At 45.8% G+C, this 27,031-nt stretch overlaps 1 protein-coding gene across 11 annotated transcripts in view; it reads left to right on the top strand.

Moving 5' to 3' along the window:
- PCNX2 (pecanex 2) overlaps positions 1–27,031 on the top strand; it is a 248,572-nt gene that overhangs the window by 57,569 nt on the left and 163,972 nt on the right. For all 11 annotated transcript variants that reach the window (XR_008316831.1, XM_053299148.1, XM_053299173.1 and 8 more), the window contains 3 exons: positions 5,392–5,563; positions 22,400–22,510; positions 23,828–23,919. Coding sequence is in view for 10 of the 11 variants with exons in the window: in XM_053299148.1 (XP_053155123.1) it covers positions 5,392–5,563; positions 22,400–22,510; positions 23,828–23,919 (375 nt within the window). In the remaining variant the exon portion in view is untranslated. The remainder of the gene's footprint in view (positions 1–5,391; positions 5,564–22,399; positions 22,511–23,827; positions 23,920–27,031) is intronic.

The following is a 27,031-nucleotide window of genomic DNA, read 5'->3' as shown; positions in this document are numbered from 1 at the left end:
AAAACTGTTTGGTGATGATGACCTGAGGGAGGTCTTGATTGAGACCAAGGATAAGAAAAAGGCCCTTCCTGCAGCACCACATAAGGAAGACAAGAGCTCTTTTTGCAGGGCCCCTCAGGCACCTAGAACATTCAGACCCCAGTGCAGGCAGAGGGACTCCTTTCGGCCCTATAGGTCTCAGTGGGGCAAGCCTAGAGGCCAGGGTAGGCAATTTATCTCCTCCCAGGCCCGACAGCCCTTTCCATCCCAGGGCAGGGGGGCCAAGCAGCAGTCCTGACTATCCAAGTACCAAGGTGGGGGCCCGCCTCTTGGACTTCTGGCCCATTTAGAAGGAGTCTGTCACAGATCAATGGGTACTTTCCATAACAAGGTTAGGCTACAAAATAGAGCTACTCAGGACTCCCGCGAACAGGTTCCTTCTCACTCCCACTTCTTGGAACGCTTCAAAACACAGAGGCCTCGTCCTGGCCATGCAGCACCTTTTGGACATAGGGTCCGTGGAGCGGGTTCCCCTGGAACAAAGGGGGTCGGGTGTGTACTCCGTAATTTGTACAGTGCCAAAGAAGTACGGGCCCGCAAGGGCAGTCTTAAACCTACGCCCTGTCAACAAATTCGTAGTGAATAAGCACTTCCGAGTGGAAACCCTACGCACCATTGCGGAGGGACTGCAAGCAGGGGACCTCATGGCGTCCATAGACCTGCAGGACGCATATCTGCATGTCCAGATTCACCTGCTAAGCCGACCTCTCCTACGCTTTTGCTACAGGGGCGAGCACTTTCAGTATCATGCTCTTCCTTTCGGTCTGTCCTCCTCGCCCAGAGTCTTTACAAAGGTGCTGAGTCCCCTGGTGGCCATTCTCCACACAGAGGGCATCCATCTTTATTTTTACCTGGATGATCTTTTGGTTCGAGCGGGATCGGCGGAGGCTGTGGAGTTGGCGTTGGCCAGGACCATGTCCTTCTTGCGGGAGCACGGTTTCCTGATCAATGCGGGCAAGAGCCACCTCGTCCCGTCTCTGCGTCTTCGTCATTTGGGAGTAGTCATAGATACCAACGTTTGCAGACTATTCCTTCCACAGGACAGGAGAGAGGTCCTTGTTTCCCTGGTTCGCGAGGTCTTGACCCGTCTGTCCATCAGCATCCTGAAGCTGGCACGTCTCCTAGGCCTCATGGTGGCGGCTGTGGACTCGGTACCTTGGGCGAGGTTCCAGCTACGCTGTCTGCAATGGACGCTCCTGCCTTTTCAGCACAGGATTGCCCTCAAACAGGACAAGTGTATCCTACCTCCCAAGCATCTGCAAGAGTCTCTTGTTTGGTGGACGCGTCAAGAAAACCTTGGCAAAGGGAAACCCTTTTTGGAACCGGATCGTGTCCTAGTTACAACGGACGCCAGCCTGTCGGGCTGGGGAGCTCACTGCCTGGACAGGTCTGTACAAGGCCTGTGGTCGGTGGAGGAGGCTCGCCACAGCATCAATTGGCTGGAGTTGCGGGCAGTCTTCCTGGCTCTGCAGGCCTTCCAACCAGCAGTATTGGGGAGGCACGTCCTGGTATGCACGGACAACACGTCCACAAAGGCGCACATAAACAGGCAAGGGGGGACTCGGTCCAAGTCTCTTCACCTGCAGGCAGTGGAACTGCTATCGTGGGCAGAGAGTCACCTCCTATCCATTATTGCCCATCACATCAGTGGCGCTTCCAGCGTCCAGGCGGATTGGCTGAGCAGGCAAGAGATCCATCCCGCGGAATGGAGCCTTCACCCCTCCGTATTCCGCTGGGTGACTCAGAGACTGGGCGCACTTCAGATAGACCTCTTCGCCTCTCCTCAGAACTCCAAGCTGCCCAGGTTCTACTCTCGTTTTCCAACCAGGGGAGCGGAGGCGTCGGATGCCCTGTCGGTGCAGTGGCCTCCGTGTCTTCTGTATGCCTTTCCGCCGGCACCGTTGCTCTCTTGGTGTCTAAGGAAGCTGCGGGCGTCGGGTGCCTCAATGATCCTCATCACACCTTATTGGCCCAGGAGACCGTGGTTCTCCGAGATCATCGCCCTCGCAGTAGAAAGTCCGCTCAGACTGCCGGTGCGCCCAGTTCTGCTGCAGCAGGGCCCTGTCCTTCACCCGGACCCGGAGTGGTTGCAGTTGACCGCTTGGAGGCTGAGAGGTCTTTATTAAGGAGGGAGCGATTGTCGGACAGCGTTATCCAAACCATCCTCGCCTCCCGGAAGGCGTCCACTAACAGGATTTATCAGTCCACGTGGAGTTCTTTCTTGGGATGGGCCTCTAGGCGTTCCATACAGATCAAGGATTGCCGGCTGGGGGACTTGCTGAACTTTCTTCAAGATGGCCTTTCGCTGGGTTTCGCTCACCTTAAAGAGACAAGCGGCCTGCTTGGTGCAGATGCTGTTCCCTCAACGCAAGTCGTTCCAGGCTAGGCACCCTCTGCTACGAAAATTCCTGAGGGGAGCGGTCCATCTTTCCCCGCCAGTGTGCCGCCGTTTCCCATCCTGGGATCTACATGTGGTGTTGAGGGGGCTGCAGTTTCCTCCGTTCGAACCCCTCCACTCCATCCCACTGCAATGGATGTCCTGGAAGGTGGCCTTTCTGGTTGCTGTTACATCAGCTAGACGGGTTTCTGAGCTACAGGCGCTATCGGTGAAAAGCAACCTCTGCATCTTTTCCAAGGACTCAGTGAGGCTCATTCCGGACCCTTCGTTTGTCCCTAAAGTAAATTCGTTTTTTCATAGGGCCGCGGACGTCTATCTTCCATCGTTTTGCCCTGATCCAAAGCATCAGTCTGAAAAGGAGTGGCATTGTTTGGATGTTCGTCGGGCTCTGCGGATTTACCTGGATAGGACGGAACCTTTCCGCAAATCTGATGCTCTTTGTGGCCTTTAAGGAGGCAAAACGGGGATCCAAGGTTTCGGCCTCCATCATTGCCAGATGGGTGCGATCCTGTATTTTGTAATCTTTCAAGGCCCAGAACCTTCCGGCTCCTGTGCAGGTCACAGCGCACTCCACGAGATCGGCGGCGACATCTGCAGCCTTGTTGTCGGCTGCCTCTCTTGAGGAAATTTGTAAGGCGGCGACTTGGTCTTCACTGTTCACGTTTTCCAGACACTATAAGCTGGATGATCATCATGCGGCCAGAGCTGCCTTCGGTAGGAGGGTCCTGCAGAAGGTCCTCCCGGGTCAATAACTCTTCTCTGTCTGTATTCTGTCCCTCCCGTGGTTGGTGCTGTGGTATCTCCCACGTTGGGTGACCTCCTACACCAGCCGAGAAAAGTACATTGGTACTCACCGTGAAGGTGTCTTCTGGCTGGTGTAGAAGAGGTCACCCAAGGCCCACCCGGGTTGTTTTCTTTTTCTGGGTCTGCGTTAGGTTCTGGTGCGCCCCGTAGGCCTTCCTGTATTGTTACGTGTTTTTCTGATATTTTTTCAACCACTTGGTGTGGTTCTGGTTGTGGTTTATTTATTCATGTTATTGATGTTTTTCCGAAGCTTGAGCTGTTTTAGGTACTGAGAGGATCCGCCCACAAGCATGGGGTTAAGGATCTTCACGTATTACTACTTCCTGCCTTCTGGAGCATGTGGAGGGATGTAATCCCACGTTGGGTGACCTCTTCTACACCAGCCAGAAGACACCTTCACGGTGAGTACCAATGTACCTTTTAAAAGAGCTGAAGGCATCCGTACGAAGCAGTGCTGTACAAAGTGTTGCAAGCACTGATTTAAACACACACACACACACACACACACACACACACACACACACACACATTTTATAATGCTTACAAACTGAAGCATGAACACCATTCAAAATGGCTCCACAATTAGGCATGACAGGGTACCACATTGTGCTGTTCCATAATTCACAGAACTGCATTAGACTGAAAGCATGTAGGGTGGCTTGATGCTAATGCGAGGACACGCAACAGCAGGGAAATTAAAGAATTTAATAATAGGCCTTCTCAACAGTTATGGCCTTCAGCATTTAAAACCTAGTTAGGGAAAATGTGGGATAATGGAGGAATTCTGTTCAGCCGGTTGTTCCTGAATTGTTATGCAAGAACAATAGTACTTTTCAGCACACACCTGATCCTCCTATGGTTCTGCAGTTTTGAAAATTTTGAAAGATTTGGAGACTCTGCCTTTTCTGACATTACCTTATCAGGTTGGGTGTTGCTGTTTGGCTTCTTCCAATATTGTCTGATGTGTGAGACCCCATGGGAGGAATTTATACCACAGCTTCATCCTACATTGGCATTTTGCACTTGCAGTCATTAGCTGAATGTCAGTGTGGGCAGTAGCTGCAGTAGATTTCTCCCATGTGCCCTACAGTAGCAGCTCCCATATTACTAAAGGTAATGTCACAAGAGGCCCTTCAGGTTTCTCTGCAGGGTGAGTAATAGTGACACAGACTTTTAGCCACTGTGGTCAGGGGGCTAAAACGTAATGGGGCTGTTCACACGACCATGCACGGGGTTGAATGGGCAGTGGGGGAAGACAGAGTTCAACCTACCTCCACAGACAACTGCTCTGAGCCCCTGTGGCACACAGGCCGTGCACCCACACAACCAGCACTGCCAGGAGCAGTGCGGGTAAACAGAGGCTGAGACTTCTTGTCCTGAGCTCCAAGAATCCCACAGTGCACTGCGCACCGAGCACAATGCACTGGGGGATTCCCCCAGGAGACAGAAGCTCTAGGTGTCCGTCTTGGTGTTGGCATGAGCTACAGCTGGGTTAAAGACACACTTGCACCCTTAACGTTGGCTAAGAGCTGGGTTTGGGCACCACAGCACTTCCGGGATCTCCTCACAGGAGCTGCATAGGTAAACAGAGGCTAGGATTCGTTGTCCCAGCCTCAAACTCCCACAGTGCACTGTGCGCCAAGAGCAGTGCACTGGGGTTTTTTTCCCAGGGGATGGATGCTCTAGGCACCCATCTCTGTGTCAGCGCAAGCTACAGCTGGGTTAAGGGTGCATTTGCAGCCTTAACCTCAGCTAAGAGCCGCAGCACCGATGGGATCTGCGTGGATCCAGGAGTTTCTCACAGGCAGCCAAGCCCAGGTTTGGCTGCTTAAGCCTGGCCTTGGCTGCTCATTAGAACAGCCTCTATATTTTACTCTGGCTCAGTTGTAAGTCTAATGCTTTGTTGCCATTAATAATTTTATTTCTATGACAACAATATGATCACAGAATCTTTTTGCATTTAGCATGTTCATTTGGATTTTGAAATGAATAGAATTGCATGTACTGTAGTGCATTATTCAGTCATGCATTATGATTCAATAGTATTTAAGATGCATATTTCAGTATTGTCCCTCTTGGTCTTTATAGTTACGCATATTGGAGGATGTCATTATAGCATTAATTTTGTCTCTCTGCTTTTTTTTTTTTAGGGGCACAACCAGATGATAACATATAGCAGGCCTGTATATTTTTGTATATTGTGTGGCCTTATTCTATTGCTAGATGCTGGATCAAAAAATAAAACCCCCTCTGTTTATACCATATATGGCCTGCAGCTCTTCTCACCTGGAACATTTCAGGCAGCTAGAGACCATGCAATAGGTGAGTAATGGTTCAAAAATTAAATATAGGCTGCCTAAACTTCCACTTTTGTCAATGTGCAGAGTCTTTTTGCACCGAGGAATGTACTGAAGAATAAACCTTTAAACATGTTCTCCCGTAGTATGTGTGCTGATGTGGTCAGACGCTGGTAACTTCTGATTCACATGGTAGAAGATCCTACTGCAGTTATAATCATTGTTTACTTTGTTTGGTATGCCTGAAAACGATGTTAAAGATGTTTAACATCCTTGTTATCTAGTTGCTTGCATAAAACATCCTAATTTCCTTTAAAGGGGGGAAAGGAAGCAAATGCATCACATTGAGGCTATTCTCACGACTGCTGGAAAGTGGGCTAAGGGAGCCCAGCCTGCTGTCCAGCAGTTGTGGGAACCACTGGTCTCTTGGGTGGCTAGCCCACCTAAATACCCCTACTCTAAAATGAGGTTACCAGAGCGAGCACTCCGCTAATCCCATTTTCGTGATTGTGGGATGCCATGGTGCGGCTCCGTGACTCACAAAGAGACCCCCGAATGGGATGCTGCAGCAAGCCTCCCAGCATCAGGGGCACCCCAGCCCGTGCACTCATGTGGGGCATTCTGGAAATTCTGGGGGCCAAGCGCCCCCCGATCCCTGCAGCCCCAACTGGCTCCGTGACGGAGCCAGTTATCATGTGGGCAGCCGATCCAGCCGCCCAGGGAGGGCTGTATGATTGTCTATAGCCAAACCCCATCTGGCTCGCAATACTGCTAGTGTGGAGAGCCTCATTGTGTGTTGTCTTCTTAAGCCCTCCTATTTTCCTACTCACTCCCCCCAAGCTGTTTTCCACCCTTCTCCCTGGCATGGTTCCAAATGCACATTTTACAAGAGCAAGCTCCTCTCCCACCCCATGAGATTCCAAACATTTATTTGCAAGGGCACCTTATGCTGAAGGAAAGCAGTGTAAGAAGGAAGTTGCAGCAGAAAAGTGGTGGATCTGGATCAAGATCCGTCGAGATCCATAAGAATGGGCTCTGTGCCTGTGCAGGAGACCACGCAGTAGCCATGCCGCAGCTTGTCAAGGCATCCAAGCCACGCCCCCACACGTGCATCATGCTATTAAGGGGTGGCTGGATGTCGCGGTCCTCAGTTCTTTTCCGACCGCCTTAGTGCTTGGACCTCGGTCTGCTGCTCCTTCGGAAAGTTCCTCGTGAATTCTTAAAAAACAAAACAAAACCTTTCTCTGTTTGGATCTCCATGTATGACCTTTCTTTTCTGGCTGACGGGTTTTGAGTTGTGTATGACCTGGACTGGCTGACGGACATTGTTTGTGTATGACCATTGGACTGGCTGACGGAAATGTTTGGTGTTTTATCCTTGGAACGGACTTGACTAACCCTCATACAATATGTCTGAGGAAAGGAAGACCTTCAAGAGGTGTGAAGGCTGCAAGGCAAGACTCCCCTCAAAGGATCTGTACGATCTGTGCCTCATCTGCTTAGGAGAAGAGCATAACGTGTCAGTGTGAAATATATGCCTCTTGTTTTCTACGCAAACTCACAAGAACAGGGCCCTGCGCTTGCGAACGGCGATTTATGATGACGTACTGAGTCCTTCAACACCAGGGACACCAAAGAAAATGCAGACAAAATGTGCCTCAGCATCGCCATCGATGCCGAGTGCATCGACATCGACGAAACCAACATCGAAGGACTCCGGCTCAACATCGAGAAAGGCCAGCTCGTCATCCAGGGACTCGGGCTCCATGGCGTCGACCCAGGGAGCTGTTTCAGCATCGAGGAAGCTGTCGATGTCAGGTCATGTGAAGTCCTTGGCATAGAAGTCAGCCTCCTATCTTGACCCTTTGGTGTCGAAGCCATCGATGTCGACCGACGATTGGCGCAGAAGTTGCTCAAATGGCCACCGCGATCGTAGTTCTGGTGCCTTGTGGAGCGATTCTAGACCGTCGAAGCGCCACAGCGTTGCTGACCTTTCGGCACCAGCTGAGAAGTGTCAACGACTAATTGACTTGACAGACCGAACACCATCTCCTACTGGTCTATAAGAAGGAAGTTGCAGCACAAAAGTGGTGGATGGGGAAAGAGTTAAGCATCTCTTTCCTTGCCACATCTCTATTCCAAATTGCCCCCTCCCAAAGCTGCTTTTTCTTAAATGAAGTAGTTTTTGGGATTTGTTACCTGCCTTTGCATGGAATGCAAACTTTCCCATATGAACGTGCCCAAACATGGATGTCAGCTTTCAAGACCCTGAGCCAGGTCCTACGATCAGTGAGACCAGGTTTTGGAGAGTGAATGGGAGAGCGGGCTAAGCCCGCTGTCTGCGCACACAAGCAGGGCGGGAGCCCTGGGCAGCCAGATTGGCTGCCCACATGATTAGCCCCCCTGTTTTATATTCCTCAGCTTTTAGAAGTAGAGCAGGTGGATACAAGAGACAGGGCCTTCTCTGACATGGCACTAAGAATATCAGTCCAGCTCCATCTTTGGTCATTTTTTGGCATGCTGTAAAACCACTTTTATTCCAGCAGGCTTTTGAATGCATTTACATTGATTAGATGGTGTTTTAATAATACTATGAGGCGCTTCACATGACCCGTGTGAAGCACCAGACGGGATTTGGCTGGGAGAGTGGGCTGGTCGGTTGGATCGGCTGCCCCCACGACTACTGGCTCCATCATGGAGCTGGTGGGGGCTGCGGGAATAGGGGTGGCCCGCTGCCCCCAGAAGTCCCAGGATGCCCCGTGCAGGTGTGCGGGGTAGCCTTCCTGTTGGGGGTCTACTTGTGTGTTGCCACGCACCATGGTGGCACACAAGCAAAAAAACCAAGGTTAATGGAGCGCTCACTCCGTTAACCTCGTTTAAGGGGAGGGGGATTTAGGTGGGCTAGCCACCTTGGAACCACTGGGCTCGCCTGTGGACCCGGTGGTTCTGACGATCACTGGAAAGCGGGCTAGGTTCCCTTAGCCCGCTTTCCAGTGATCGTGCGAATAGGCTCTATATTTACTTTGGGGACCCCTTGTAGCCTCCTGGTCGGGGGTCTGCTCGTGTGTTGCCGTGTGCCATGGCAGCACACAAGCAACAAACCCAAGGTTAATGGAGCGCTTGCTCCGTTAACCTCGTTTAAGGGGAGGGGGATTTCAGTGGGCTTAGCCGCCTTGGAACCACCGAGCTCGCCCATGGGCCCGGTGGTTCGGCCGATCACTGGAAAGCGGGCTAGGCTCCCTTAGCCCGCTTTCCAGTGATCGTGGGAGTAGGCTCTATATTTGCTCTGGTTTTTACTGGCTTTGATGCCAGTAAAATGGTTCTGCATTTTATACTTCCATTAGTTATTTTGTTGGTGGATGTATTGTTTTATGTGAATTGCATTAGCTTCTTTGACAGTTATTATTTAAAATGGAGAAGTTAGATAAAAGTAATTGGAAATAAGTAACGTGTCGGGCTCTCAGCTCAGTCAAGCAGGAGCAGTACTTCCTTTGGCTGAGCAGGGGCCATTTTGTTCTGGATACCAAATAAAGAATTTGATACCTGTCTCAGAACCATAGTTGATGTGCCAATACATATGCCAATATGTTTCCTGGACCCACCCGGAAATTCTGGGCTCTGTTCCACAGCCCCACTATCAGACCTACTCTAGGCTCCATTCCAGGGGCGTAACTAGGGAAAATGGCGCCTAGGGCAAGCACTGAAATTGCGCCCCCTCCCGCAACATTTTAAACTGGTATAGCAGATCATCATACAATTATGTTAATTGAATATATATGTTTAACCAAAAGAGCAAACACCCTCTTGGCTTTTAAATCAGTGGAAGGTTGGGCTTTTGCAGAATAGAGTGTTACAAGCACATCTCACTACAAGCATACCCCCAAATACTTCACAAAGTTTCCTTTGTGAAATAGTGGAGGATCTGCAGCATGGATTCTTAGTTGGCTCTAGGTCTGATTTTAACAACTGAGTCTGAAACCTCCAATATGCTCCCCCCACTTGTTCTGGAACATCATTGTTTTACTCCTGATACATGTATATTGAGTCATGATGCTTATTTTTTGTTTTGTTCATGCATTTATGCTTTGTTTTATGTTACAATTTCAAAGTTAAGAAAACTATAAGAGGGCCATTTTAGAGAAGATATGCACTGCCTTAGTTGACAAAGAGAGCAATTAAAACTAAAATCCATGACTAAATCACCATTTTGTAGGAGGTCACAAAGGGAATGGTATAATCATGGTCACCATTGTTCCTAATACGGACTACATCAGCTGCCTGATTTTTGTTTCCTTTAAACTCTACTAACTGGGCAAAGAGGCACCTTTTATTGTGGTGATTCTCTTTATTTAGCAGGGGGAGAGTAACTGGCCCTATCCACCCACAGCACAGTACATCCAGTGACTGTTGCTGATGTCTATCTTGTGTTTCTTTTTAGATTGTGAGCCCTTTGGAGACAGGGATCCATCTTATTTATTTATTATTTCTCTGTGTAAACTGCCCTGAGCCATTTTTGGAAGGGTGCTATAGAAAAAAATAAAAATAAAATAGTAGTAGTAGTAGTAGTAGTAGTAGTAGTAGTAATATAGCACCCCTCCAGTGGCTGTTGCTGGTGTCTGTCTTCTGCTTATATTTTAGATTGTGAGCCCTTTGGGGACAGGGAGCCATTTAATTTTATTTATTTATGTAAATCGCTTTTGGAACTTTTGTTAAAAAGCAGTATATAGATATTCGTCATATTCGTACCCCAATTGTGAAAGCAGGCAACAGGGGTGTGTGCGTGGAGGCCAGGGCTCTGGACAACATACCCCCCTCCCAACTACCTGATTTCAAGCCAAACATTCTCAGGGATGCTTTGGCTCAGCCTTAGGTTTAGTTTGCTGAGCTCTGCCTTGCCCTAGAAAGGCACAAATAGGGCGACATGACACCAGTGAGACTGCTTGTCATCTTGCAAGCAGAAAGGCGGTTTCCCCCTTCGGTCCAGCCTTTCCCATTCATTCAAACCCTCCGCATGCGAAATTGTGGCCTCTGACAACCATGCAGGAGCCCCAGCAGATTCTCGCCAGGCCGAATTCCTTGCCCACTCAACACTTCCGGCTCACCCCTTCCATAATGCCGCCATCGATCCCCACCCGGTCTCCGTCACCCATGATGGGTCACCGCTGCGCCCTGCAAAGAGCGAGGAAACTCCGAAGGATCACCCACCGACCCAGGCTGCTGCCAGGGAAGACTGAAGAGCCGAGGCGCGACAGAGAGAGCACACGTGGCGCGCAGAGAAGGAAGCCGCAGCCGGAGCACGAGGGCCGCCTCCGGCTGGCTCAGCTTCAAACGGGATGCGGGAGACGCGCATGGAGCAGGCGCAGAACAGGCTGTGCTGAGTCGCTTCTTCATCTTCAGCGGTGGCAGCGCGTCGCCGTTAGTTCTCCACACAGCAGACTTTACCAGGAGTTTTCTGTGAACTCAGCGCTATCCCAAAATCCCCATGCAATAAGTGGATTTTTTTTTTTTACCCCATGTATAAATCGGGTTGCACTCTAAGGAGCAGTCAAGAACCCAGATCTCCCCAATAGCTCGCAGGAACTTCGAGGTAAATCTGCCGAATGTATGTGAACGGGCGGGCCTGCTCGGTTCCAGAAGAGATGCGAGCAAAAAGCTGTATGTGATAAACTGCAGCCAACGTTTTGGTTCCCGCCCTGGCACTTTCCTTTCCTGTGGGCGGCGGGCTGGCAAGAGCTACGTGAATGAGTTGGCGGGCGGGCGGGTGGCAGGGGAGTGGAGACGCCATTTGCATCTGCAGCACACGCCTCTGGACCGCTGCAGGAGTCGCGGCCGGGCAAACTAGCAGAATGGTGTGACCTTCCACAACTTCCATGTGGTCACGTAGGCATGGGCTCTTTGCAGGAATGCGAGTGCGGGGGGCGGGCGGGCGGGCGGCTGGCTGGCCAGCCGCCTTTCCTGCCAGCCAGTGGGAGCGCCCGCCAGCCACCCCCGCCGCCCAGAATTTTGGGGAAATTTTTTTTGACAAAAAAAGTTTTTTTGAAAAAAAAATTTTTTTTTCTGGTGGTGGAGCTTTTCTGGGGCATCGCGCTGCACCCCCTCCCAGAGTGGCGCCCAGGGCACGTGCCCTGACTGCCCCCCGTATCGTTACATCCCTGCTCCATTCTCATGACCCAGAGGGCTCTGGCAATCCATACTGTAGAGGGGGAAATGGAGTTGTAGTATACCTCCTGGGATTCTCCTTAGAGGGTGTCATTTCTAAGTCTATCTCTTTGACCTCCTCTGTCTTCTGCAGCAGTTCTGCAGAGTCCTATAGCAACAAGGGAATTCTGCCAGTGAATGGTAAGTAGGGTTGTCAGTTCTCCCGGATTGGCCTACAGTCTCTAGGAATGAACAACAGGCTTGGAAATGTAAATGGCTTGATACTGTTTGTTTTTAAAAAACATAAAATAAAATTGGAAAAAACTTTTGGGTAAAAACATCTCCAGGAACAGCTTCAGGTAGAGTTGGCTGCCCTAATGGTGAGGTCCTTTAGTGATTAGCACCAGGATGTATAGCTTGCAACATGCTAGTCATAGTGCTTCTCTTCTTCTTTTCTTCCTTATCTTGGATAGTAAAGTTATGGGCTAGCCAAGTAGCCCTCCCCCCTCACTTAGCCACTTCCTTATTATGGTTTAGCTTTTGACTTTGGGGGCATGATAAGCTTCTATTACAGTGTTTTAAGTGATGGATTTAAATTTCTGTCCTAATGAGAATAATTCAGCAAATGGTTCCTTTACTGCTGTTGAATTGGCTTTTGTCTCAAGCAGATGTGTTTTAGTTATGTCGTGGTGTTGCTTGGCAACTGGTTGATTCACCTTGCTCACCAGTTAGTGCTTGGAGTTTGAATAATCTATTAAATATGGGGTGAATGGTGGAATTTGTATATTGGCTGATGATGTCTCAAAGCCCTGGAAGCCTGAATACTTAGGAAGTTAGAAATGTTCTTTAGCAGTATTTATGTATCATTTCTCAATTGTATATATTAGCTTGCTTCTTTGAAAAGAAATTCAGAGTTGGCTAAAACCATTTAAAAATTCTATAAAACAATAATATAAACATAATACAAACCATAAAAAAGAATTAAATTTTTTTTAAAAACCACTACAGCCCGATGTCCCAACAATGGGCTGGATTTTTTGGGCTGCACTGAAATCCATTTCTCAACATAATCTTTCTTTCTCTTCCCCCTCCCCGCTCTTTATTACCAATGAGAGAAGAGCTGATAAGCTCAGTATTTTTGCTGGTAAGCTTAAGGGGTTGTTGTGCTGTCCTGCTCTGGGGGAAAATTTCTACTCTTTGTGGTAGCACTACCAGTGGTCCCTCTAATTTTTTTCATCTCTGTGCGGAATGAGTTTTGTTCTGGGCGGCCCAGTGTGCATGCACTTGCATTCAGAGTGGGGCCTTCCTGATTCAACCTTAGTGGGATCTAAAATGAACTGAGCGGACATCCAAAAACTTGTGAGCACGCACACTTGTGCACACCTTAGAGGGAACACTGAACACTACTGAAAAAAATCCCAAGGAACAGAGAGAACCAGCATTCATCAGAGATGTAGGGTGGAAATTTTTGCCATACTTTATTTTTCTGTGGAAATTTTCAGCTTCTAAAATTTCTACTTAGCTACTTGAAAAACTTTAGAGATACAATAAGGGAAAATTAATATGGTGGAGGTTTTGTTTTACTATGATATTTTACTATGTAAATAGGTAAAATAAAATGCTGGATCAGATCACAATCTACTTAAGGCATCAAGAAGATTTGTATAATTTTTTTTTAAAGATTAAAGCAGATTTTATGCAAATGAGGTGGAAATCTGCATGGGAAATTTTCTGATTCAGAATTTTTCAGAAATCCCACATCTCTGGCATTCATGAATGAGGATTCTGATTGTTCATAGGCCACCATGAAGTTCTGCTCTCTAAACTTTCCCTCTGCTTACCATCCCATAGCACTAACACTTCAGGATAGTCTTTCCTTAAAATCTGTTCCCTCTCTCGTCAGAATATTTTCCTGGGGATGTAACATTGCATCCACAGGAAATTTTCCTTGCTTTTCCCTTCCACCCTTGCAGCTGTCCCTTTTCTGTGCATCTTGTCAGTCCATCTGCCCTTTGCTCACGTATGCAATTACTGTCACATTGCCTTTCATCCGACTTCTAGCTGTGCTTTGTTTTTCCTATTCCTTTCTACAAGTCAAACAAAGATCACTGATTCATAGCTGTCCTATCATTCATTTATTTCATTCCCTTTTCTGTCTCTTTTCGGTGTCACTCAGCTTTCCCATTGGGCATTAGTGTTGAGGGAGCAGCTCTGGGAAGAGCAGAAGGTTCCAAGTTCCTTTCCTGGTGTCTCCAAGATAGGGCCGAGAGAGATTCCTGCCTGCAACCTTGGAGAAGCTGCTGCCAGTCTGTGAAGACAATACTGAGCTAGATAGACCAATGGTCTGACTCGGTATATGGCAGCTTCCTATGTTCCTATGTACTAGTCTAGGAGTGGGTAGGAAATGGTTAATGGTGCTAGTGCAAGACCGCAGCTGGGGGATGGGAGGAGTGGCACAGAACAGCTCTTTTGCCTTCTGCATGGAGAAGAGAACAACCAGAGAACTCTGAAAGTGGGTGGAAAGGGCCAAGGAGGCTCACTCCAGATGACCTTGGCCCGTCTGTAATCAGGACCAATGTAGAAATGAGTGATGGGGCAAAGGCTTGCCAGTAGCAGGACAGAGAAAAACAGCCTGGGACTGCATATGGGCCCTTCATGGAAGGGCTAGACAGGAGTTGGGTCCCTTACAAACCATGGTTATGTATATGTAGCCAGGAATGCTAATCATCTGCAATGCCTTTCTCAGATTATTTTGTAAACCTAGGTTAAATTGTACTGAGGTTGTGCATGATGTTTGAACCAATGCAATATTAAGGATGTTTCCATCTAAGTCAAATGTTTCTTTAAAGATTAATGGGACACATTTATGCACAATTCAACCCAAACTGAGAATTTCTTAGACTTTGTTTTAATGAGTCTCCTTGAACCACAAAGGAACCTATTTGGACCTTATAGTGCTTTCTATTATCTTGTAGTACTTGAATGTTATAGTGCTTTCCATCTGGAAAATGTTTGCAGACTGTTCACTGCTTTGATCCAAACAGATTTTTTCCTCCCAAGTCAACAGAGGAAGCAGCATCAATCAGCTTCTTCAGTGCAGTGTTGTCAAACTATTTTTGAGATTAAGTAGAGGAGATGTGGGGTCTGATCTAACTGTATTTGCAGAAATGTAGTAATACTTCACTCAAGACACAGCAGTAGCCTACAGACGACTGCTCTCCTGTCTCATTAGAGTTCCCATATGGGATACAAGCGTCACCCAAGAAGGGCACTTCTGTCCCAAACAGCAGACTGGGCTGAGAACAACCAGAAAGGAAGCTCTTACTTCCCGGCCAGTCACTTCATCTTCCTTTGGCAGGGTTGTTAACTGACTGAAGTTATTTCTTGGAATTTCCGCTAATTCCCCCCCCCCCCCCAATATTTTTCACGATATCAGGCCATCTAAAATCTTCAGGATTGCTTTTGATAGTCACCTGGAGATTGATCCCAGTTTCTGGAGATGCCAGACTAATCCTGGAAGTTTGGCAACCCTATCCTTAGGGAGACCTGTTCTTCCTTTTGAAATATCTCCTTTTGAGATATTGGGACAGTTATTGGAACCTAACAATTATCTGACTGTGGGATAACCGTATTAACATAAATGATCATGCCTATAAAAAGGAAAGAGATCATGTCATTTGGAACAATATTCTGTTGTGATGATCTAATCAGGGCTTGCTTTGCTTGTGTGTGGGTACACTTGGTGTTCACAAAGTGAATATGACATTAAATTAGTTTGGTAGTATCCTTTACAACTGCAGATCACAGTGGAGTGGAGGGAAAACTTCACTGCTTATTTCGTTAGCTTTTTTCCATCAGAGTTTGCTTTTGCCCTCATTAAAGTTTCTTTTTGCATCTTATGTTTGTATTCTTATCAAAGGTGAAATGTAAGACTGCTGATAAATAATTCAACAGAATCTTACATGACTCCTGGGGAAAGATAAATGAGCAGAAAAAAATCTATAGCAGCTACCATAGAATGTGTAAAGTTATAGATGTGCTAGTTTCCCCTGCCCTTGAAAATTTTTTTGAAACACTCTGGGAACAGAGAAGACCCTCTCATGTTCCCATTTGGAACCTATGAAAAATAGAATTAATAAATTGCCTTGGACATTTTACTCATTCCTTGTATTGCAGGATGGATACAAGTTGATGTTTGCAGAACTCTGTGTTTGCTTACCTTTACAGAACCAGAGACATGTATTCACCCTGATCATGACTACAAACTCGTCTTGAACCTGATAATTATTTCCTGCTTTGGTTTTCCTGCCTATCCACTTTTCCAGAGGGAAGGAAGGGAAATACCAAAACGTGCCAAAGAGAACCCTTGTTTATCTCATTGCTTGAACAGTCAGGTCTCCATCTCCTGTTCCAGCTGCGTTGTTGGGAGGAAGCAAGAAAGGGGATTGGCAGCTACAGGGCCAAGTGAAACTCATTCGGCTTTGGCAACTATGCTGAATCCAGCCCCCCAAGTATTCAGGAAAGTGTTAGGGTCTGGGATCTTCAAATGCCAAGAGAAACCAGTTAGTATTTTTGGGGTGGAAAAAGAGTGAGTTTGAGCTGTGGGTGGTGGCATTGCTTTCCTCCAAGTGTGAATACTCTGTGTGTCCCTGAGAAAGGGAAGTTACAAGCCTCTTGCCCAAGGCTTCTAATATCTGGCACTGAGTCTGTTGGTAACTAGATATTATGTTGGATTGTTATAATCAGAAATAGCAAATGTGCTATTTATTTATTTATTCATTCATTCATTCATTTATAATACATTTCTATACCACTCATTTCAACAATTAAAATTAAAAAGTTAGAACTATTAAAACACAATTAAAACAGTATCTAATTAAAAGCCTGGGTGAACAAATGCATCTTGACTGCCCTTTAAAAAGTTGTAAGAGATGGGGAGGCTCTTATTTTACAAGGAAGTGTGTTCCAAAGCCTCGGGGCAGCAATGGAGAAGGCCCGTCCCTGAGTAGCCACCAGACAAGCTGGTGGCAACTGCAGACAAACCTTTCCAGATGATCTCAATGGGCGGTGTGGTTCATAGCAAAGAAAACGTTCCTTTAAATACCCAGGTCCCAAGCTGTTTAGGGCTTTATAGGTTATAACCAAAACCTTGTACTCTGCCCGGAAACTTACCAGCAGCCAGTGTAAATGTTTTAAGATAGGAGTGATATGGTCTCTCTGAGATGACCCAGAGACCAATCTGGCCATTGCATTCTGGACTAATTGCAGTTTCCGGACTACGTACAAAGGCAGCCCCACATAGAGCGCATTGCAGTAGTCAAGTGTTCTGGGGTCATTTATCTCAAGAAATGGACGCAGCTGGCATATCAGCCGAAGCTGATAAAAGACACCTCTGGCCACTGTCTCAACCTGGGACACTAGGGAGAGTTTTGTGTGCAGAAGCACCCCCAGACTGCTTACCTCTTCCTTCTGGGGAAGTATATATAGATATAAGGTCTTTTTAGGCCAGAGTTTTCCTTGTTCCACTCTGGTCCCTGTCCTTTCTTTTCCCTGTATAAGAAAATTGAATTGAATTGAATAAATAAATAATAAATAAGTTACCCTTATAGTGCCCTTACTTTGGAGTAAGTCCCCTTGAACTCAGTGGCTTAGCCCTACAAGGACGGAGCAAGAGCTTAGCCCTCACAAGGAGCCAGTAAACAAGCTGCTCTCAAGGCTTGTCTTGCAGTACAGTGTGCTGGAGAGGGATGAAGACACAGCTTTTGCTTCTCTCCTCACAACTACCCTGGTGCCCCTGGTGGCGCAGTGGTAAAACTGCCACCCTGTAACCAGAAGGTTACAAGTTCGATCCTGACCAGGGGCTCAAGGTTGACTCAGCCTTCCATCCTTCTGAGGTCAGTAAAATGAGTACCCAAAATGTTGGGGGCAATATGCTAAATCATTGTAAACTGCTTAGAGAGCTCTGGCTATAGAGCGGTATATAAATGTTATTGCTATTGCTACCACAAAGCCCTTTTGCTGCCAGGAATGTGTCCCTGAGGGTTGTGCAATGATTCTTAAGAATGAAGGGCTTTTGTGGGGAGGGGAGAGAAACGAATATCATATCTCATCCCCCTCCCCTCTATGTTCTTTTCAAGAGTGGAGCTCTTGCTCCATTCTTGTAGGGCTGTGGAGAATGTCAGCCATTAAATTTCGAGTTTTAGTGCTCTTCCTATGATTTGCTGCTGCTGTTGTTATTGTTTATAAATATATTTATCTTTTTTAATGAATGGCACCCAAGGCCATGTGCAGCTGCTGGAAAATCAGTGAGAGGCCTTGTGCTTAAAAAGTGGGATATTGCATTTATTGGATAAATCAATTAAAACTGCTAAAGCAACAATAAAATATGAATGACAACAAATAAATCCCCCAGTACAATGTTTATTATACCTGCAATCACTATTTCATGTCTGGGAGAATAAGAGTTTTTTACTCTGCGCTTGAGTTCCGTTGATAGGATGGTTTAATGGCTCTCCCTGGGTAACCGATTCAAAAGTTGTGGTAGGAGCATAGGAAAATGCCTTGTACTGCGTTTGACCATTGGTCCATCTAGCTCATTATTGCCTAAACTGATTGGCAGCAGCTCTCCAGGTTTTCAGATAGGCTTTTTCCTGTTCTACCTGGAGGTGATGGAGATTGAATTTGGAACCTTCTGCAAGCAAAAATGTGCTCTACCATTGAGCTTTGGCTCTTCTCAAAACTACAGCTTACAAGGCCTTGTCCAAGTAACATTACTGAGAATTATTATTTATTATTACATAAAATATTTATAAATCGCTTTTCAACAACAACAACAAAGGCTCTCAAAGAGGTTTATATGAGAACTTTGGTTGAAGAGTGGTATATAAATATTTGTAGTAGTAGTAGTAGTAGTAGTAGTAGTAGTAATAGATTGAGAAGATGGTTTCCTTCCCCAAAGGGGCTCTCAATCTGAAAACAAACACAAGGAAGAGACCAGCAAAAGCCACTGGAAGGGATGCTGTTCTTAGGAACGACTCTTCCATGATGCAGGGTGAAGCGGTTGCCTCAGGTGTAGTTGTAGTGGTTGGTAAACATCAGCCTCTCACCATCATAGTTGCACCCAATGGGCATCTCTGCTGCTCACTGCCACTACCCTTCCAGCACCTGCCCACAGATGGGGGGCATCATATTGCACTTCATCTCAGGTGGCAGAATAGTCTTGGATCATCCCTAATCATTTTGTTGCTATCCTCTGCTCACCTTATATTAAAAGGTGCCTCTTTATCCAGTTAGGACAGAATTCCCTGTCCTAAGCCACACTGGAACTCGCTTCAGGAAGGAACCCAGTGACAGTTCAGGCACTCAAGCTATTCCCACGATCAACAGAGAGTGGGCTAAGGGACCTTAGCCCACTTTCCTTTGATCGTGGGAACCACTGGGCTTGCAGGCGAGCCCAGTGCTCCCAAGGCGGCTAGCCTGCCTAAAACACCCTCCCCTTAAATGAGGTTAAAGGAGCGAGCACTCCGTTAGCCTCATTTTGTTGCTCGTATGTCACCGCGGTGTATGGCGAGACATGAGTAGACCCCCAACTTGGAGGATACAACAAGCGTCCCAGGCTCAGGAGGATCTCCAGGCGGCCAGCCCCCGATCCTCGCCACCCCGTGTGGGTGGCCGATCTGGATGGTCCTTTCAGAACGGATCATGAGAAGAGCTTCACTGTATATTAGAACACAGAAACTGACACTTGAAAAAGAAGCCTCAAGTTACGTTTTGCTCCCCCCACCCCACCTTCATTCATTTTCAAGGCATGTTGGAATAAGAATGTGGCTTGCCCAGCCTACATAACTGACACATGGTTTGTTCACAGGGAGAATTGCCAGAAATAGCAACATTTCTTTTCCTGTAAGAATCAGAACAAACTATCCGTGTGCAACTTGGACACAATTTTCTACAACCTTCCAATGGTCCTGTTAATATAGATGTCTGGTTACTTTTTCTTTAACTAGAACAGTAACCTGACAAGAGGCGCCCTTCCTTCTTTTCCCAAGGATTTCAGATCAGGTTTTTGTTGCTGTTTGTTTTCTCATGATACAGTTTTGTTTTACTGACTTTGCAGCAATTAATAGGCTGTCATAGCATAATGTGCTCTGTTTTCATTTGCCACAGATTTTAACCTACAAAACTGAACTGAAAAACTTCATATCCTTCTCTGACTTTCTCATTCATTTTTCTTTCACTTGGAATTAGGCTTGAGCCTGAAATGTTTCGGAGGCCATTATAAAGGCCTCCGAAACATTTTGACTCGGGGGGGGGGGCGGGTTTCGGCGCTGGTGGGGGTGATACTTTAAGGGTGGGGGAGGGTGTACTCACCCCTCCCGCCACATTTTCCCCGCCCATGCTCCGTCATTTGTAAGCCCCTCGGGGTGGCAGTGTTCCTCCCTGCCGCCCTGTTTCCCTCATCGGCCAGAAGTGGCTGGAAGTAGCGACTGCGCGTGCACTTGTTGTGTGCCCGTCTGCCATGCATGCGCGGTCGTTGCTTCTGGCCACTTCTGGCCGATGAGGGAAATGGGGTGGCAGGGAGGAACGCTGCCACCCCGAGGGGCTTACAAATAACAGAGTGCCGGCGGGGGAAATGTGGTGGGAGGGGTGAGTACACCCTCCCCCGCCCTTAAAGTACCACCCTCGCCAGCGCCGAATACATTTCGAGCACATCCCAACTTGGAATGTCCTCATTTGAATTTTTATCCAGTAGTTAGTTCCACCAGAATGAGTGGATCATCAAATTTTATTTATTTATTTATTTATTTATTTATTTATTGTTGAATTTATATACCGCCTTTCATTAAAAACAACCCCAAGGCAGTTTACGAAAGTTAAAAACATACAATAAATTTTATCAACAACGTTTCACTCATCTAAGTAATGTTGTTGGATATTCTACTCCATACCCAGCAAACTATGTAGGCAATTCCACATAATTTGAAGAGTAGTAGATTGTAAAAGGAGTTACCAAGAGTTTCATTGTCAATCACGGCTCATCTCCTAGGAGACTGGGAGTACAGAAACTATGCAGAACAGGAAACGTGTGTAGCATTTCCATACTTATGGGGGTTTTTTGGGTTTTTTTTAAGAATGGTAAATAGCATCTGGATTGGGGCTGTGATGGGGAAGAGGGATATTGTGCAGTGATGAAACATATGATTTCCATTTAGGAAGTCCCAGGTTCATTCCCTGACATATTCACTTAGAGCTTCAAAAGCCCCTTCCTGAAATAGCCATTGGGGACCTGATCCAGATTGGAACTGTGATGGGCTAAAGCCCCCTGACATGGTCTACAGGGGGCCGATCCAACTGCTATACATTTTTTAAAAAAACAACAACATGGAAATGTTAAGCACACGTTTCCTGTAAAGTGAAGCTGCCAAGGGCTAGATCTCCAGTTCTCAGTTGGGTTTTTCCAGTCATTTCCCACTGCTGATCTTTGTCTCTGATTTGCAAGAGACACATTCACAAGATATTACCAGCTGTGAGCGTTGCTTGCTCTTTGCCCTGTTGCCATTGCTAAGGCATACTTTTACTGCTATTATTTATATATCACTTTTCAAGGAAAAAAAATTCTCAATGTGGTTTATATAGGAAGATAAAAGAAGGTGGTTCTCAAAAGGGCTCACAGCCTAAAAAGAAACATAAAAATAGACACCAGCAACAGCCACTGTAGGGATGCTGTGCTGGATCTGGACAGGGACAGCTGCTCTCCCCACCCCCCCGCTTAATCTAAAGGCATCACTTTGTTCAGTTAGCAAGGGTTGGTCAACACCAAGGAGTTTTGACCAATTAGAATGGCTCTGAAGATGAGGCTTCACTCGGGCACAGGGGAAGGGAGTCTGTTGCTTTGTTCTAGGGTGGAAGGTCTATTTGTAGAAGCCCACCCCTGTGGAAAAGGTAAACACCTTTATTCAGATGTGTTTGGAAGCCTCCATGAAGACATAAAGGGTGCAAAGGTGAAATACAGATCTGTTAAATAATATACCAGCTTAGTTCCAGTTATCACTTATTTTATTATTATATGTATCACATAAGGACAGTGTCCAACTCTCCTTTATATGGAAAAATGAGAAGAGGTGATTTCAGATTCATTGTAATTCACAACTAATTATTTAATAGTATTGTAACTTTACAAGCTATGCAGTGACTATACAAGTAAGTCATTGGTCTTCAAATCTGTATGTGATGAGACATCTGTGGGCGAACCACTAGCTTACAAGCATACATCTATTTCGTGTTCAGGCATATCTCAATTAGCATTTGAATATATTACATGCAAAATCCATATATACTGGACAGAGAATAAAACCAATACTATTCCTGGGGATCAAAGGAAAAGGGAATTCATGTGGCCATTACCATGTCTTTTCTCAAATCATATCGCTACTTAGACCATATATCTAGTAGTTGTTAATGTTTCAGATGATAGTATTCAGTATCTTCATATTAGAACATCTATTTATGCAATACACTCCCAATAAGCAGGAGCAAAAAGATTGGAATGTGCAAGGAACCACTACAGAACAGTCCCTTCTGTATTCTGTGTTGATATAAAAGTTTGCATACTCTCATAACATAAATTCTCCCAAAGAAAAAAGTTGTATATATTTTTCATATGATACCTTTTGATGCAGCCAATAATCTATTCTTCTGTCTCTCTGTATGTTTTTAATTTCAGGATTTTTATATTGCTTTCCTGCAATTTCTCTTCTTGGCCTTTTCCCACAAATCAACACTTTCTGTGTATATACCCTGGAACAAATAGATATGCTACTATTTGGTGGTTCCGGTAAGCAGTATTACAGCCCTTATACAGCTGGTAGTGTCTAAATATAGTAATCAAAATTGAGTTTAAGCTGAAGTAATTACATGCAAAAAAGAACAGAACTCTTGTACATAACTTTGCAAAATAAGTGATACGTAGTTTTGGCATCTGCAACTTTCTCACCCTTTACAACAATTTGAACCTTAGTTTGGCTTTAGTGGTGGCCAAAGATTTTTTTGCACCTGAGGCAGGGTGTCAAATGCCGCCTTCCCCACATCCCATTTTTCAAGAGACAACACTGATAACCATCACTAGTTCATTCTGGACACATGCCTGCACACCTACACTTACCTCTGACATCTCCTCCCTTGTGACAGCAATAGCTGCCAACACACAATGTGCATGCCCTCCTCCACTTCCTCCCTCATTTGCCACTTGGTGAGATGGTGGAGGAAGAAGAAATAAGGAAGGGGCATTAGAGTATCAGAGATGCACACTACCACCCTGTTTTCATTTCCTCATGTGCTTCCTCCCCCTTTTCATTATAAGCCAATAGAGTAGGAGGCAGTGTTCGGCGGGGGGGGGGGGGGTTGACTCCATTGTGTAATAGGTGTGCCACTGCTCTGCAAAAAGCTGCTTGGATGGTGGTGTGGCAGAGTGAGGCAGGTGAGGTGGTGAAGAGCATCTTCTGACAGCCCAATAACAACTTGCCATTTGAGGCAACCACCTCACCTTGTATCATGGAAGGACTATCCCTGTTTGGCTAGCTAGCAACTAGGTACTTTCTGCATTCCTCTGTAGCATGTTTTGGAACACGTGCTTAAAATTACAGGTTTCTTTGGCATGGTGTGCCTCATTCATATCTGCTCAATGTGTCACACAGCAATCTGAATATTGTGGTTAATACGAATACAAAGAATATTTATATACCGCTTTTCAATAAAAGTTCCCAGTAAATAAATGAGATGGCTCCCTGTCCCCAAAGGGCTCACAATCTAAAAAAGAAACATAAGGTAGACACCAGCAACAGCCACTGGAGGGATGCTGTGCTGGGGATGGATAGAGCCAGTTGCTCTCCCCCAGCTAAATAAAGAGAATCACCACTTTAAAAAAGTGCCTCTTTGCTCAGTTAGCAGAGGACTTTATTGAAATATTTATTGGATTAATGTGTGGAAGATTATGTTTTTAGGACTACTTCCTGACCTTTATGACCTAGTTTATTTAATCAGGGCAACATCTTGAGATTAAACTTTGTAATAAATTCTATTGCAGTTTTGATTTATTCTACAACAGCTGTATGTACTATATTGAGGATAGTATATTTTGATTCCTTTATTTCAGCTGCTGCTGGGATGATATCTTCACTATACAGTATTTCTCGAAGCTGTATAGTTGTGATTGTCCTATATTCATTCTGTTTCAATGCAGTAAAGGTAAGGAGGAGAGATTCTAGTAGTAAAACAGGTTAGGAGCCATAATGGCTCTAGCCTCCATTTCCTTGTTTTCCTCTTCCCAGAGATCTGTATGCATGATATTCTGATTCACTTTATTTTTATCCCTCAAGAAAAAAGAGAGGGAGAAATATTATGCAAATTGGTGCATTGCCTCTGTGTAGAGACACATTGCATTCATTGAATGGTGGAAGAGAGGGGTTTGTACCACCTGCTGGGTATGAATCATGCCTTATTCTCTTGTGAGGACTGAAAAAGGGGGAATTTACAAGTAGATGGAAATGGATCTGAGGAATATTGTTTGAGATTATGGAGAAGAGAATGAGAATCTAATGCACACAAATCTATCAATTTCTCCATACAGTTTTGTTCTCTGTGAGGGTTAACTGAATTTCCAAATCATCTTTGGTAAATAGCATTAAGGACAATCCTTTTAAACCTATCCTTCTATTTGCATATCTTTTCCCAGCACAACCATCTCAATTACACCAGTCAGGTGTCTTTGTAGATAAGCAATCTTGCCCATGGGCTAGACTTCATACTGCTTTGAAATGTAGTTTTAATGCTACCCTGAAGTTGGAGAGTGCTGTGAAAGATTTACAAGATATCTGCTGCAAATTACACATATTAGCTGTAGTCTTTCTGTTCACACAGGGTTAGGTTCACACAGGAAAATTAGATCTAATTTGAATTTTATGGCCCTGTTTTTTCTGAAGACACTCAGAGTAATTAAGCCTGCAAAAATGATGCCACATTTCATCTTCTGACTTTAGTCCACTCTGGTCCTGAAATTTTCATAGATAATTCTACAACACAGAATTTTGTGGTGTTGCAGTAGTCTGATCTTTGAACATTGTTCTTCAGGATTGCAATTCAGGCTCCATTACAATAAGTGAAGAAATTCTGCTTATTTCAATAGGATCAGCATCATACCCTTTGTCATTAATTAATTATTTAAATTGCTAAATAATAATAGGAAACTACTTTCCTGTCAGTGCATTTCCAGTGTTATGTAGAAACACTTGGATCAAAACATGCATAGAATCCAAGTATGTATAGAGCTTACTACAGAACTGAAGCCTTATTCAGATGACATTGTAAAGCTATTCACAATAATCTGCAACTGCTCTGAAGGGCTGCGGGGAAAGCAGGAGTTCACCTGCCTTTCCCAGCAGAGGAGTAGAAGTGTACTTCCCTTTGTCACCATGCCGCACACCCACAGGAGCGGCAGCCCAGCAAAGGGAAATGCTGGGAGCAGAAGGACTGCCCCCTCCGGCATCCCAGGGTGCCCCAGGGCACAAGCACAGTTCTGCTCGGCACAGCAGTTCCTTTCCCCCAGCTCACTGCTGGAAATGGCAGTGGGCCGGGGGAAGTCATTTACCTTGGTGGTGACCACCCAGATGATCACCAGTGCTGGGTTAAGAAGTGAGGCTTGGCGTAGGGCACTGGGTTAAGAAGTGGGGCAGCATCAGGGATGAATTCTCTCCCAGCGCTTCACATGCGCAGGCTGGGCTGCCCTAGCCTGGGTTAGGCTACGTGTGTGACTAGCCTCTGTATGTGCGTATAGGTATCATGTATTTGTGTGAATGGCCCTACATGCATTCATTTAAAAAGTGAACTTGTCTACAGCCTATCATGTTCTGCATGGGATGAGGGTCTTTAGTCCGAGGACTCACTCAGGAGGAGATGTCAGGTGTAGTCGACAGAGCAGGTGGTCAAAGGCCAGGAGTCAATACATATCAGTTCTCAGGAGCGATGGAAGAGCATAGTCAGGGAAACCAAGTTTATAAGAAGCACAACGCAAGAGCAAGTGAAGAGCATAGTCAGGGGGAGCTGCAGATCAGGAACCAGGAATCAAGACAAGCTAGCTAGGAACAACAGACAGGGAGCCTTTGCAATGATGTTGCTTCAGCAACTGCTTACCATACCCTGCTGCTGGGTATAGTCCTAGGCTCTACCCACACTCCCAGAGACAATGGCTGGTTAAAGGGCCGAACCCTATTTCTTCATCACAGACTCCTATGGAACTGAGGCAATTCTTCAGTCCCTGGAGGAGGGCCAAAGTCCTCTTTCGAATCAGAGGATGGGGGCAATGGTACAGGTTATGCATGGTTAAGGAAGTGTACGGCTGAATGTGTGTTGAACATAATGGGCTGATTCGAACGAGATGCCAGCCACAATGTGCAATCAAGAAAGGGTTGCTCTGAGAGTGCACCCGCCCTGACATCACTGGATGACATCCCCATGTACTGGGGCATCCTCCCCCCTCCCTCTTTTTCTTCTCCCCTCCGCTTTATTGCAATGAAATTACAACAGTGCATATTACATGATCGAGGCTAGTATTAATATATGTGAGTATAACTGAAAAAGAAAAGGAAAAAAGAAAAGCAAGCTCCCTTAACCATACCTTAAATATAATAAGAGACAACCAATGCAAGAGAAAAAGAAGGGGGGGGGTACCTTCTTCTAATATGATAATATAAGATCATATGAACTCTTTATTGACCTTCAGGAGAGCCCTTAAGACTTATCTGTTTGGCCTGGCCTTCCAGGTTTTTAAAATTGTTGTAAGGGGTTTTTAATGTACTGGGGTTTTTAGGGGTTTTAACTTGTTTTTTAACTTATTGTTTTATGGCATGTTAATTTTTTTGTTTTTATTGTTGATTAATTTTAACTGTTTTTGTTTTGCTTGTAAACCGCTCTGAGCCAAATTAGGAAGGGCAGTATAAAAATTCAATTAATAATAATAATAATAATAATAATAATAATAATAATATAAGCCCCCAGTGAGGCACTACCTTGGCGTGATTGTGGGGCTTGTGTGCTCTGAGGAAGGTGAGAGCTATGCCAGAAGTCCAACCATACTGGACAGGTCTCACCAGAGGAACCAGACAAGAGTGCCTCTCCCATCAACAATATGGTGAGATGTAACTTTAATAAATATATACCGGATCGGTCGTCGCCTGGGTCAACAAGGACCGCGCCAGGTGCTGGAGTCCCTGGACATCTGGTGGCAAGTGGGCAACAGGACTCAGGATCTTCAGTTGAGCAACCAGGGCTGGAGACTGCAAGGTTACTGGAAGAAACGTCGCTT

The sequence above is a fragment of the Hemicordylus capensis genome, chromosome 1 (assembly GCF_027244095.1).
Source record: "Hemicordylus capensis ecotype Gifberg chromosome 1, rHemCap1.1.pri, whole genome shotgun sequence".
Classification (NCBI taxonomy): Eukaryota; Metazoa; Chordata; class Lepidosauria; order Squamata; family Cordylidae; genus Hemicordylus; species Hemicordylus capensis.
This window is presented reverse-complemented; position numbering and strand designations above follow the sequence as displayed.